Raw genomic sequence first — 13,780 nt, 5'->3', positions numbered from 1 at the left:
GATTCACAGGGGGGAGAAAAATACAAAGGTTGAGTCACTAGGCCTGGCTGACTCTGGAACTTCTAATTGGCGCTAATTGGATCTCAGCTAGTGGGGTTTTTGGTTTTGGGGTTGCTTTTTTGTTTTGGTTTGGGGGAGGGTTGAGTCAAAGCAGGGGGAAGAGGGCAATGAAAAGAACCCATACATAGAAGAAGCTCAGTGAAGGCTGGCGCTCTACTGCTTCAGCCACAACTCCATGTCTGGCCTTCTGGTGACTCGTGAGGGCTAAGGGTATCACGGACTTTCCTGCCTCGGCTGACCTCCAACCGTGATCCTCCAGATCTCAGCCTCCTGAGTAGCTAGGATGACAGGTGTGAGCCACCGGAGTTTGGCTTGGATTTATTTATTTCATTACTACTATTATTGTTGTTGTTGTTGTTGTTATTGCCAATTCTGGGACTTGAACTCAGGGCCTGGTTCTGTTCGTGAGCCTCTTTTGTGCTCAAGGCTGGTGCTTGACCACTTTGAGCCACAATACCACTTTTAGCTTTTTGGTGAGACTTTCCTGCCAGGGCTGGCTTTGAACTGGAGTCCCCCAGATCTCAGCCTCCGCAGTAGCTGGGATGACAGACGTGAGCCACTGGCGCCCGGCTCTGTCTGCATTTTTAGCTAAGCTGATTTAATTCATATTCTGTCCCGCAAGGGAAAATCTTCAATGCACTGAGAATAGAGGATTTCCCAAGAGTGGGAAATCCAATATTAGAATGTATTCTCCCTGTGCAAATAAATCCACTTATAACGAAAGACTCACTGGCGGCTCGGGACAAGTGATGGAAAGACCGAGAAGGAAAATGACACCCTGGAGCTCTTGGTGACCCTGGAGTCCTTTATACCAAGATTCACGGTTGCTAACGACATTCAGACTCCTGTGAAAATAGTTGTTAGAAATGGCACGGCATCCTGGGGCCGGTGACTCATACCGGCCATCCCAGGTACTCCAGAGGAGGCTGAGATCCGGAGGATCGCCGTTCGAGGCCAGCGCTGGGGCAGGAAAGTCCCAAGAGACTCTGATCTCCAGTGAACCACCAAAAGCCAGAAGTGGTGCTGTGGCTTAAGTGGTAGAGCAGCAGCCTCGAGCAAAAAGAGGTTCAGGGACAGCGCCCAGGCCCCGAGTTCAAGTCCCAAAATGGACACACAGAGAGAGAGAGAGACTTGGACTCCATCCAGTCCCTTCCTGGAGGAACACAGTGTTCATTCTTCCCCAGGTCCTCCCTGGGGCAGGGAAGCAGAAGGAGGTACGGGGCGCCTGGCATGGGCACACACAGGCGCTTTGTGTGTGCATAGGCTGTGGGCTCCACGGCTGGTACAGAGTCCCTGTGTCCAGCCCTGAAAGCCCGGGACGGGTGGCCCCCGGTCCCTGAGGGTTAGGGTGGAGATGCAGTCTGTACCCTAGGTATCCCGAAAGCCAGCATGGGGAGTATAAGACGGGAATGTCACCTACAGTCAGGAAAAACGGAGCCAGAGCCGGGCACCAGCGGCTCACGCCGGCCATCCCAGCTTCCTCGGGAGGCTGAGATCCGGAGGATCGCAGTTCGAGGCCAGACCAAGGCAGGAAAGTCCATGAAACTCTCTATCTCCAATGAATCAGCCCAAAAAGCCAGAAGTGGCGCTGTGGCTCCAGTGGTAGAGCGCCAGCCTGGAGCACAAAGAGACTCAGGGACAGTGTCCAGGCCCTGAGTTCAAATCCCAGGACTGGCCAAAACAAAAAGAAAATGGGTTCAGAGGCATTTACATAACACAAGTCAGTTTTCATCTTTAATACAGCCAAACTTGTCCTTGAAAAATCTCTGGCCTATTATCTGTCTTTTTTTTTTTTTTTTTTTTTCCTTTCTGCTTTGTTTTGTTTTTACCAGTCCTGGGGCTTGAACTCAGGGCCTGGGTGTTGTTCCCTGAGTTTCATTCGTTCAAGGCTGGGCGCTCTTCCACTTGAGCCACACCTCCACGTCTGGTTTTCCGGTGGATTCATCAGAATGGGGATTCTCACCGACTTTCCTGCCCCGGGCTGGCCTCCAACCACGATCCTCCGGATCCCAGCCTCCTTCCTGAGTGTCCAGGGTAAGGCATGGAGAGAGATGCCGGCCCAATCTGGTTTTGGTGGTAGCTAGGCTCGACAAGGCTTCGTGTAAAATCAAGCGCGTAGAGGCCAGGGTAGCAAATGTTCCGCTTGGCTCTGTGTGTGTGGGTATGCGAGCCCGTGACTCAGTTTCCCTTTTGTTCCCACATTCTTTGGCCTTTGTGTCCCGTCTTTGTCTCCCAGGGTTTGTTTGGCTTTTTGTGTTGTGCAGGCCTGTGTGTCCCTCCTTTGTTTCCCGGGGCTGGCTTTGGCCTTTGTGTTTCGCTTATTGATTTCATTCTCTTTCTTTGTGCTCTCTGTCGGCCTTTGTTGACCCGCTGTGGGGCTGTTGTCCCTTTTTTTCTTTGTCTTCTCTGTGACAGCTTTTGTTGGGAGAAGCATCTCCATGGAAGGGCAGGGGGGTGGAGCGCACCCCGGGACAACGCACCCCCTTTGTGTGGAGAGACACTCAGATATAAAAATGTGTCCCTTATACATGTATTTATATTTCTTCTGCAGGGCATCGGGGTCCGGCCTTGACACGCAGAAAACCCACAGAGACACAGACCCACGCAGCAATTTGGAGGTAAGAAAATTCCCTCCCCTGAATTTCATTATTATTAGTATTATTATTAATGATAATAATAATTATTATTATTGTTTTTCATCTTCCAGCAGCCAGGGCTCCACGCTGGCAGAAATTGACTAGCTGGAAGTGTGTGGCCCCCAAATTAAACATGATTTTTTTTTCTTAATTCCTATCTGCAAAGAAACACGTTCCCTGCTTTGGAACTCATGGGGAGATTTTACTTTTTAGGGGTGCAATGGCGGGAACTTGGCTTGTGCACGAGGAAGAAAATGGGAGAAAGGATTGTGTTTGTTTTGAAATTTTTAGTGTGCATCCCTGGGGCTTGAACTTGGGGCTTGTGTGTGGACTGTGAGCTTCTGCGCTCAGCGCGGGTGCTCTACCGTTTGAGCCACGGCGCCACTTCTGATTTATTTTTGGTTCGTCTTGCTGGTTTATTGGAGAGGAATCTCACAGAACTTTTCTTGTTCCCGAGGCTGGCTTTGGACCACAGTCCTCTAGATCTCCTGGGTAGCTGGGATGACAGATGTGAGCCACCGGCACCCAGCTGTTCTTTTATTTTGTTGTTGTTGTTTGCCTGGGGCTTGAACTCAGGGCCTGGCCGCTGTCCCTGACCTTCTTTGACTCAAAGCTGGCGCTCTACCATTTGAACATGGCTCCACTTCTGTTTTAATGGTTCCTTGGAGATAAGCATCTCACAGACTTTCCTGCCCGGGGCTGGCCTCCAATGGCGATCCTCCGGATCTCAGCCTCCTGAGTAGCTGGGATGACTGGCGTGAGCCTGGCCATGGAGGTGATTAACCAGAACCTGTTCTGCTGCTTTGATTTCAGAAAGGCAAGAGGCCAATGCTCTCCAGGGAAACTCCTGGCCAAGAGCTAATCTCCCTATGCCGACGGAGGAAAAATCAGGTACACCTGACTCTCCTGCTCGCTCTCGCCTGTGTCTGAACTGAGGGAGGCCGTAGTTATGGTTAAATAGTCAGCTAACGTTTAAAATGTGTGTGTTTGTGTGTGTGTGTGTATGTGTGTGCGCACGTGCTGGTCCTGGGGCTTGAACTCAGAGCCTGGGCACTGTTCCCTCACACTCAACGCTGGCTCTCTACCACTTGAGCCACAGCGCCACTTCCGACTTTTTGCTGCTTCATTGGAGATTGAGAGTCTCCCAGACTTTCCCGCCCCTGAACTGCGATCCTCCAGATCTCAGCCTCCTGAGTGGCTGGGATGATGGGCGGGAGCCACTGGTGTTTAGTTTGGGAGTACGTTTTGTTGGGTTGTCCTCTCGGGAGATGGAAGACAACTTGGTCTTCCTGGTGCTGATTTTCAGGCAGTAAATATAATAGCGAGCTGGCAGCCGGGGACTTAGGCCTGTCATCCCAGCTACTCAGGAGGCTGAGATCTGGAGGATCGCGGTTCGAGGCCAGTCCAAGGCAGGAAAGTCCATGAAATGCTCTATCTCCAATGAGCCAGCCCAAAAGCCAGAAGGGGCGCCGTAGCTCAAGTGGTAGAGCACCAGCACACAACACAGAGAGGCTCAGGGAGAGCACCCAGGCCCTGAGTTCAAGCCCCACGACCGACCTAAGCAAATCATACATACCTAAAAGGCTTAATTTCGTTTGTTTCTGTCACACGGGACAGGGCTGAGGTGGGATTTCCAGAACGTTGCTTGTAGATGCCATCGGGAATTATTAATTTGGGTTTGTGGGAGAGGACTGGACCAGTCCTGGCCTCAGTTTCCCCCCCTTCCCTGTCTCTGTCTCTCTCTGACTCTGTCTCTCTCTGTCTCTCTCCCCTCCCCAGTGAGATGAGCCAGAAGATGGCGAAGGAAGGGCCCCGCCTCTCCAAGAACCAGAAGTTCTCGGAGCACTTCAGTATCCATTGCTGCCCGCCCTTCACCTTCCTCAACTCCAAGCGGGAGATCGTGGACCGCAAGTACAGCTTGTGCAGAAGCGGCTGCTTCTACCAGAAGAAAGAAGAGGACTGGATCTGCTGCGCCTGCCAGAAGACCAGGTGAGCCCAGGCACCGGCCCCCAGCCCCTTCCCACCCCCCCCTTCCCCGTCCCCACCGCCCTCTGCCCTGCCTAGCACCCTTGTTAGCCTGCTCTGCAAAGCTGCAGCGGGGCCCATGTACAGACCCGCATCCTTGGATGGGTTCTTCACTGGGACAGGCGCCAGGGGTGAGGCGCTGGGAAGGTGGCTCGGTGGTAGAGCGCTCGCCTCGCCTGCATGAAGCCCTGGGTTCGATTCCTCAGCACCACAGACACAGAAAAAGCCGGAAGTGGCCCTGTGGCTTAAGGGCAAGGCTTAGCCTTGAGCAAAAGAAGCTCGGGGACAGCGTCCAGGTTCTGAGTTCAAGTCCCAGGATGGGCAAAGGAAATAAATTTAAAGAAAAAGAACAGGGAATCCCTGGCTGCGGCCCCCAGTCCCTCCCTTCCTTTCTTGCCTATTTTACGTCCGTGCTGGGGCTTGAACTCAGGGCCTGTGTGCTGTCCCTGAGCTCTCTCGCTGTCCAGCTCCGAGCCCCAGCTCCATGTATGGGTGTTGGGCCATGGTTTGTTGGATATCAAGCCTCTTGGAGCCTTTCCCTCCCTGTGCGCGGCGCTGGCCTCCACCCGCGATCCTCCAGACCTCAGCCTCCTTGAAGTAGCTAGGCCCATGGACGGCCGTGGTGTCTTTTGGCTCCCCAGCACCCGACGCCGTGCCAGGTCCCCCCAGAGACCCCAGCCCCGGCCAGCCTCGCCCCCCGCCGTGGCCAGAGCGCCCAGCAAGCCGCGGTCCCCTCCGAGGACGGAGCGTCAGCCACGGCCTCGGCCAGAGGTTCGAGTACCACCTCCACCAGCAGCCAAGCAGCGGCCCAGGCAGAAAGCCCAGCAGCCTGCAGCAAGGAGGAGCCCCCTGCGGGGCTCGGGCCCGGGCCGGGGGACCTCGCCCGCCAAGGCCTCTAAGTTCTGATCTCGCCCCGCACCCGTCCGTCCCCAGCACACACGCACCCCCGGGCCTCAGGTCAGTGGCCGCGCGTGGGGTGGACCAGGGGGGGACCAGGCCCCGCCCTCTCCCGTGTGTGTGTGACCCCCCAACCCCCCATTAAATCCCCTCTGTGGCTGCAAAACCCTCGGTGTGGCTCCTGTGTTCACCCCGTTGCCCCTGGTCCACCCCGGGCTGGCTGACCCGCGAAAGCCCCGATAAACCAGCGACCCCTACGCCACACAGAGAGAGAGATGCGGGGACTGGGGGATGAGAAAAGGGATGGGGCGCCATTGAACTTCTCAGCCCTAACCCACTATCCCAACTACATGCCATGTGAATCTCAGTGGGAAGATCAGCCACCTTCCATCCATCCACCCACCCACCCATCCATCCACCCACCGATTCCCCATCCACCTACCACCCACCCATCCATCCATTTATCCACCCACCCATGAATCCATCCATCTATCCCTCCACCCACCCACCCATCCATCCATCCATCCACCCACCCACTGACTCACCATCCATCCATCCATCCATTTATCCACCCATCCACCCACCCACCCACCCATCCATCCATCCATCCACCTACCTACCCATGCATCCATGCATCCATCCATCATGTATGCTTGCTTGCATGCATGTATCCATCCATTCATCCTTCCCTCCACCCACCCACCCATTCACCAATCCATCCATCCATCCCTGTACTCACCCACCCATCCATCCATCCACCACCCATCCATCCATCCATCCACCCACCCATCCATCTATCCACCCACTCATCCATCCATCCATCCATGCATCAATCCATCCATGCATCAATCCATGTATGCAAGCATGCATCCATCCATCCACCACCCATCCACCCACCCATCCACCTACCCACCCATCTATCTACCTACCCACCCATCCATCCAACCATTCACCCATCCATCCATGCATCCATCCACTCATCCACCCATTCATCCACCCACCCATCCACCCATCCACCTACCCATCTATCCACCCATCCATCCATCCACCCATCCACTCATCCACCCATCCGCCCAACCATCCACCTACCCACCCATCCATCCACTCACCCATCCATCCATCCATCCATCTATCCATCCATCCATCCATCCATCCATCCATCCATCCATCCATCTATCCATCCATGCATCAATCCATGTATGCATGCATGCATCCATCCATCCACCACCCACCCATCCATCTATCAACCCATACATCTACCCACCCATCCATCCACCCACCCACCCACCCATCCATCCATCCATCCACTCATCCACCCATCTGCCCAACCATCCACCTACCCACCCATCCATCCATCCACCCACCCACCCATCCATCCATCCATCCATCCATCCATCCATCCATCCATCCATGCATCAATCCATGTATGCATGCATGCATCCATCCATCCACCACCCACCCATCCATCCATCCACCCACCCATCCATCTATCAACCCATACATCCACCCACCCATCCACCCATCCACCCATCCACCTACCCATCTATCCACCCATCCATCCATCCACTCATCCACCCAACCATCCACCCAACCACCTACCTATCCATCCACCCATCCATCCATCCACCCACCCACCCACCCATCCATCCACCCATGCACCTAGCCATCCATCCATCCATCCACCTACCATCCATGCACCCACTCACCCATCCATCCATCCATCCACCCACCCATCTACCTACCCATCCATCTACCCATCCATCCACCCGCTCACCCATCACATTTGTCCATTATCCATCATCCATCCACCACTTTATTCCGTCACTCAACACACCTTACCACCTATGTCTAAGGTTCTTTCTGCCGTTCTAGGGAAAAGAAAGATGGCAGACAAGAAACCATGTAATCTGTAACTCCCAGGGCCCGGGAAGAGACTGGCTGATCGGGCCGGCGGGGTGTGAATGCTCTCATACTGCCATGCTCATGATGCTCCCTGGACACTGGGTAGCTCAGTGGAGTTATTACCTCTGCCTAAGGGTTCGAGGCTTCACAGACGAAGCGCAGCCAGAGGGCATGCGTGCAGGAAGCGTCGCGTGCAGACGGCAGCACACTAGCCAGCTTTCCAGTCATCTGCTCTAGCTTAGCGGGACTAGCTTCTTTCTCTCTCCCTCTCTTTGAACGTGCCAGTCCTGGGGCTTGAACTCAGGGCCTGGGCGCTGTCCCCGAGCCTTTTTTACCCAAGGCTGGCGCTCTACCACTTGAGTCACAGCGCCACTTCCGGCTTTTTTCTGTGTCTGTGGTACTGAGGAATGGAACCCAGGGCTTCTTGCATGCTAGGTGAGCGCTCTACCACTGAGCCACCTTCCCAGTCCCTACATTGAATTCTTGACTGCATTCTTCTCTTCTCTTCTTCATCCATCCACTATTCCCCCTTAACCCTCATTCCTATCAAGTACCTGCTTCCTGGTGTGATTTTGTGTTGGTTGTGAGACTTGAACTCAGGGCCTGGGCGCTGAGCTTCTTTTTCTCAAAGCTGGTGCTCTACCACTTTTGAGCGATCTATGGCTCCATCTCCAGTTTTCTGGTGGTTCATTGGCGATAAAGAGTCTCACAGAGAGCCCGGGCGCTGGTGGCTCACGCCTGTCATCCTAGCTACTCAGAAGGCTGAGATCTGAGGATCGTGGTTCAAAGCCAGCCCGGGCAGGAGAGACCGTGAGACTCCTATCTCCAATAAACCACCAGAAAACAGGAAGTGGCACTGTGGCTCAAGTGGTAGAGTGCTAGCCTTGAGCTGAAGAGCTGAGGGACAGCGCCCAGGCCCAGATCAAGCCACACGGCCAACCCGAAAAAAAAAAGAAAAGAGTCTCACAGATTTTCCTGCCTGGCCTAGCCTCGAACCACGATCCTCTAGCTCTCAGCCTCCTGAGCAGCTGGGATGCCAGGCTTGAGCCCCAGGTGCCCAGATGTCCCTCCTTCTCCGTGTGGACTTTGCACGATCTGAGGAATGACACTGAGTTTTCCCACGTTTGCCTACGTTTGCTCAGCACCCCCACTTCTGCAGAGCCCTCTGTCCCTCACCTTGTCAGAGGGTGGAGATATCGTCTCAGCTGAGCGCTGTGCTGACTTTTCCTGTGCTCTTTGTCAACCAGATTGAAGCGAAGAAGCAAGCCGGCCCCCAGAAAGAAGTAACGAAGCCATTGCTAGTGCATGCATGGCCCGGGCCGCGGGTCGCCCCGCTTCGTGGCCCATCTGCTCCCGGAGGAGTCATCTGGCTTCTAGAATGAGGCAGGAACGGCCACCTGCTGATGCAGCCCGCTGTCCCCATGACCGGGGAACCTCACGGCTGGCTGCCTGGAGGTGAGCACCAGGGACCTGACACGCCCCTAAGACTGTGAGGCTCATGATTGGTCCACCCCAAGACTGTGAGGCTCATGATTGGTCCACCCCTAAGACTGTTAGGCTCATGATTGGTCCACCCCTAAGACTGTTAAGCTCATGATTGGCCCATCTCTGGACTGTAAAGCTCATGATTGCTCCATCCCAAGACTGTAAGGCTCATGATTGGTCCATCCCTAAAACTGTAAGGCTCATAATTGGCCCACCCCTAAGACTGTAAAGCTCATGATTGGTCCAGTCCAAGACTGTAAAGCTCATGATTAGTCTACTCCCTAAGACTGTAAGGCTTTCCTGATTGGTCCAGCCCTAAGACTGTTAAGCTCATGGTTGGTCCATTCCAGGACTGTAAAGCTCATGATTAGTCCATCCCACGATTTTAAGGTTCATGATTGGTCCATCCCAAGACTGTTAGGCTCATGATTGGTCCACCCCTAAGACTATTAGGCTCATGATTGGTCCATCCCAGGACTGTAGAATTCATGATTGGTCCATCCTGATTTTGATTCCCTGCCCAGCATAGTCTGATTGTGTGTGTGTGTGTGTGTGTGTGTGTGTGTGTGTGTGTGTGTGTGTGTGTCTGTGATTCACCTGTAACTGGGGCTTAAACTCTGGGCCTTGTAATCTTGCTAGACCTTTTTCTCTCCAGGCTGGTGCTCTACCACATGAGCCATCCCTACACTTCTATCTTTCTGTTGGTTAATTCAACATCAGAGTCTTTCTGTCTGTGGTTGTCGGTTCTGTCTGGGATGCCCGGGCTCACAGTGTTCGTGATGGTGTTTGAATCTCACCTGAGAGACGCTTCTCCCAAAAACGCAGTGCTGTGTCGCTTGTGGTTTTTTTTTTTTTTTTTTTTGGTGGGTCATGGGGCTTGAACTCTGGGCCTGGGCGCTGTCCCTCAGCTCTTCAGCTCAAGGCTAGTGCTCTACCACTTGAGCCACAGCGCCACTTCCGGTTTTCTGGTGGTTTATTGGAGATAAGAGTCTCACGGACTTTCCTGCCCAGGCTGGCTTTGTACCTCAATCCTCAGCTCTCAGCCTCCTGAGTAGCTGGGATGACAGGCGTGAGCCATGGGTGCCCTGCTCTCTTATTACTCTAATCCACCATTCTCACTTTGGTCTGTCATCCTGGCACTTCTCACCTTCTGGAACTTTCTTGCTTACTGCTTGGATTCCCCCTTCCCTCCTCATGTCAACTTTGTGACTGCCCACATCTATTTATTACCACTTTCTCAGTTGCTGGCGCTAATAAGAAGCAATGAATGCTTGTTAGCCAAAATTGACCCCTCCCTCCCTCCCTCCCTCCCTTCCTTCCTTCCTTCCTTCCTTCCTTCCTTCCTTCTATTTCCTTCCTTCCTTCCTTCTATTTCCTTCCTTCCCTCCCTCCCTCCCTCCCTCCCTCCCTCTCTTCCTTCCTTCCTTTCTTCCTTCCTTCCTTCCTTCCATCCTTCCTTCCGGCCTTCCTTCCTTTCCTTCTTTCTTAGTTTCTTAATTTCTTTGTTTCTGCCAGCACTGGGGCTTGAACTCGGGGCATTCACCCTCACTTAGCTTTTCCAGTCAAGGCCTACCACTGGAGCCGCATGTCTACTTCCAGATTTCTTGTCGCTAGCTACTTGGAGAGGCGAGTGTCTGGCATGTGTCCGCCCGGGCTGGCTTTGAACTGTGACCCTTAGATCTCAGCTTCCCGAGTAGCTAAGAGCACGGCTGCTCTTGGGCGGGGTGGGCAGTCGTGAGGACGCAGGGGTGCGGGGTGCGGGGTGTTCAGTCGCTGCCCATGGAATTCCACAGTTGATGGTCATTTCCCACCTCAGCGCTGTGCACATACCATCTCCTCATCTACCGCTATAGTTGCCAACGAGAAATCTGCTGTCCATCGTCCTGTCTGTCTATTGTAAGTAAAGCCGTATTTTCCTTTTTTTTTTTGTTATTGTTTGTTTATTGCCAGTCCTGGGCCTTGAACCCAGGGCCTGGGTGCTGTCCCTGTGTCTTTTGCCCAAGGCTGGCGCTCTACCACTTGAGCCACAGCGCCACTTCCAACTTTTTCAGTGTATGTGGTATTGAGGAATTGAACTCAGGGCTTCATGCATGCTAGGCGAGCACTCTACCACTGAGCCACCTTCCCAGCCCTTTGTGCTTTTGTTTGAAAGATTTTTTTTTTGGGGGGGGGTCCGGTCGTGGGGCCTGAACTCTGAGCGCTGTCCCTCAGCTCTTCAGCTCAAGGCTAGTGCTCTACCACTTGAGCCACAGCTCCACTTCCAGCTTTTTGCTTATGTGGTGCTGAGGAATCGAACCCAGGGCCTCAGGCATGCAAGGCAAGTGCTGAGCCATCTTCCCAGCCCTGTTTGAAAGATTTTTGTCCTAGACTTTTGCTATGATTTTCTTCTCTAAGTGGAGATTTCTTTCTTTCTGTTCCATTCAGGACTGAAGTTGCTTCAAATTCTGAAGATTTAGGTGCCAAAAAACAAAAATCCACCCCCAAAACAAAACAAAGAAAACCAAACCAAACCCAAACCCAAACCCAAACCCAAAACAGTTAATGCACTACTGGCCATAGATAGTGGCAAAACAAGTAATAATAATAATAATAAAAAGGAAGAATGTTGGAGTATTGTCAAGGTTGGGAGACGACTTGCTCCTAAATCACTGATGAGAACTTCTAGATCATAACGTGGGGTTCAGATGGGGGGTGGGGAGGGGGGGAGAGGGGTACTAGCAGGGTAGGTCATTGCGTAATCTCTAATCCCGCCGTCATGACTTCAGAAATTCATCTGGAAGAGACTTACACTTCTAGTTTATGGATATGTCTGTTTATATCTATGTGTCTACCTATCCTATCTATCTATCTATCGATCTATCTATCGATGTACCGATCAATCGATCATCGATCATCGATTGATCTGTCTATCTACGTATCTCCAGTGTATTATGGCTTGTAGTTGATGGAGAAAACTGTGAATGTCAAAAGCAGACAGACAGCAGGTGTTCAACACAACCCAAGGCCCCAGCCTTCATCTTCACATTCCACTCTGCCCCATGGTGTCCAGCTCAGCCAGGAGCTCTGGAAGTGTGCAGGGAGCTCACACTTACACCACCCAAGCTACTCCAGAGGGCTGAGATCTGAGGATGCCAATTGGAAGCCAGCTTGCACACACACACACACTTTACCAGTATTATCCACCAAGCACACCTGAGCTATTTGCAAGGTTGTGTTTTGAACCTATTTTGGATCAGCAGTTGGGATGGCTTCTCAGATGGGGGGGGGATGGACAGCCCCCCCCCCCCCCCACTAACCAATCCCAACCGGCAATCTCACCTTGTCAGCAGCAGAGAGCGCGCAGGTAGCAAGAGGTCACGTCGCAGGAAGAATGTGGGCGAGTGCACAGGAGGAGAGGCTGAAAGGGGGGTTCACTCCTGGGGGTAGACTTTGAGCCCAGCATCAGGCGGGTCACAGTAGGTCCCAGGAGTTCTGGAAGGTTCTGGATCCTCGGGTCCGCACACGCCAGACCTGGCCCAGTTTCAGAAGCCATGGTGAACGGATGTGTATTGTTGTTCAGGGTGGTGGTGGTGGTAGAGATGGTTTAGAAGATGGCGGCTCAGGTCCTGCCTTGCATATTGACGCTGCCATAACTCTGTGGATGTGGCAGTTATTAGTACTCATGGAGCCAGTCCTGGGCCTTGAACTCAGGGCCTGGGCCCTGTCCTTGAGCTTCTTTTTGCTCAAGGCTGGTGTTCTACCGCTTGAGCCAAGGTTCCCCTTCCAGGTTTATGGTGATTCATTGCAGATCAGAGTCTCATGGATTTCCCTGTCCCGCCCCCCCCCCCCCCCCCGCCCCCGGGCTGGCCTCAAACTGCGATCCTCCAGATCTCAGCCTCCTTGAGTAGCTTGGATGACAGGCGTGAGCCACCGGGGCCCGCCTGGAGGTGTCTGTTCTAAGATCAGGGAGTTGTGGCTCGTAGGATGCTCAGGTTAGAAATGTCTGCCTGGACTACACGCAGGTGCTATAATACGCGACCCACTTCAATCATCAACTCCGCAGGTGCTGGAGAGAAAACAGAATTCGGGGTTGCAGGCAGGTGCAGGGGGAAATGCATATGGCGGACATCTCAGAGAGACAAAGGACAACTTGACCCCTGTCCCCCCCAAAAAAAACAAAACCTTGGCTCCGTCTGCATCCTAGGAAGCCAGGAAGCCTCGTAGAACATGCTAGAATTCTATACTGGGTTCTAGAAAGAAAACCGAAAAGCAAAAAGCAAAAACTGGTGCCCCCAAACCAAAACCAAAGTAGGATGTGAACCCATTCCTGTGAATAACCAGAAATGACCGGATTTGTCTGTTCGTTACAGAAATAAAACGCTCTGGGGAAACTGATCAATTGCTTCTGGAAATTCTTTGTAACCGGAGGGGAGTGGAAGGGGGTAGAAGACGGATTGTGTGTCAGAAGTGTGTCCAAATCCTATTTTACCTTGATTTTTATGTATTATTATTATTATTATTATTATTTTGTGCCAGTCCTGGGGCTTGAACTCACGGCCTGGGCGCTGTCCCTGAACTTCTTTTACTCAAGGCTAGCACTCTACCACTTGAACCACAGCACCGCAGCTGACTTTCTCTGAGCGGTTGACTGGTGGTTAAGAGTCTCATGGATCTTTCCTGACCTGGAGGCTGGCTTTGAACCGCCATCCTCCAGATCTCGGCCTCCTCCTGAGTCACTGGGATTAAAGGCATGAGCCAAGGGCACCTGCCATGCTTCCTGAGTCATCCAGGTTGGG

The 13,780-nt window shown here is 53.0% G+C and overlaps 1 protein-coding gene across 3 annotated transcripts; it reads left to right on the top strand.

Annotated features, from left to right (window-relative positions):
• The first annotated feature begins 2,593 nt into the window (after positions 1 to 2,593).
• On the top strand, positions 2,594 to 13,379 carry Mobp (myelin associated oligodendrocyte basic protein). 3 transcript variants are annotated; one of them, XM_070017476.1, is made up of 7 exons: positions 2,594 to 2,678; positions 3,510 to 3,587; positions 4,476 to 4,685; positions 5,363 to 5,678; positions 8,768 to 8,975; positions 10,822 to 10,901; positions 11,430 to 13,379. In XM_070017476.1, the coding sequence occupies exons 3-4, from the start codon at positions 4,480 to 4,482 to the stop codon at positions 5,625 to 5,627; spliced, it is 471 nt and encodes a 156-aa protein (XP_069873577.1). In that variant the 5' UTR covers positions 2,594 to 2,678; positions 3,510 to 3,587; positions 4,476 to 4,479; the 3' UTR covers positions 5,628 to 5,678; positions 8,768 to 8,975; positions 10,822 to 10,901; positions 11,430 to 13,379. The 3 variants fall into 3 exon arrangements, with proteins under 3 accessions (XP_069873577.1, XP_069873578.1, XP_069873579.1); XM_070017477.1 differs by having other exon boundaries at positions 10,799 to 10,901; XM_070017478.1 differs by lacking the exon at positions 5,363 to 5,678.
• The last annotated feature ends 401 nt before the right edge of the window (positions 13,380 to 13,780 follow it).

The sequence above is a fragment of the Dipodomys merriami genome, unplaced genomic scaffold, assembly GCF_024711535.1.
Source record: "Dipodomys merriami isolate MVZ:Mamm:240054 unplaced genomic scaffold, mDipMer1.0.p SCAF_125, whole genome shotgun sequence".
Classification (NCBI taxonomy): Eukaryota; Metazoa; Chordata; class Mammalia; order Rodentia; family Heteromyidae; genus Dipodomys; species Dipodomys merriami.
The sequence above is the reverse complement of the archived record's forward strand: the minus strand, read 5'-3'. Positions and strand labels throughout refer to the sequence as shown.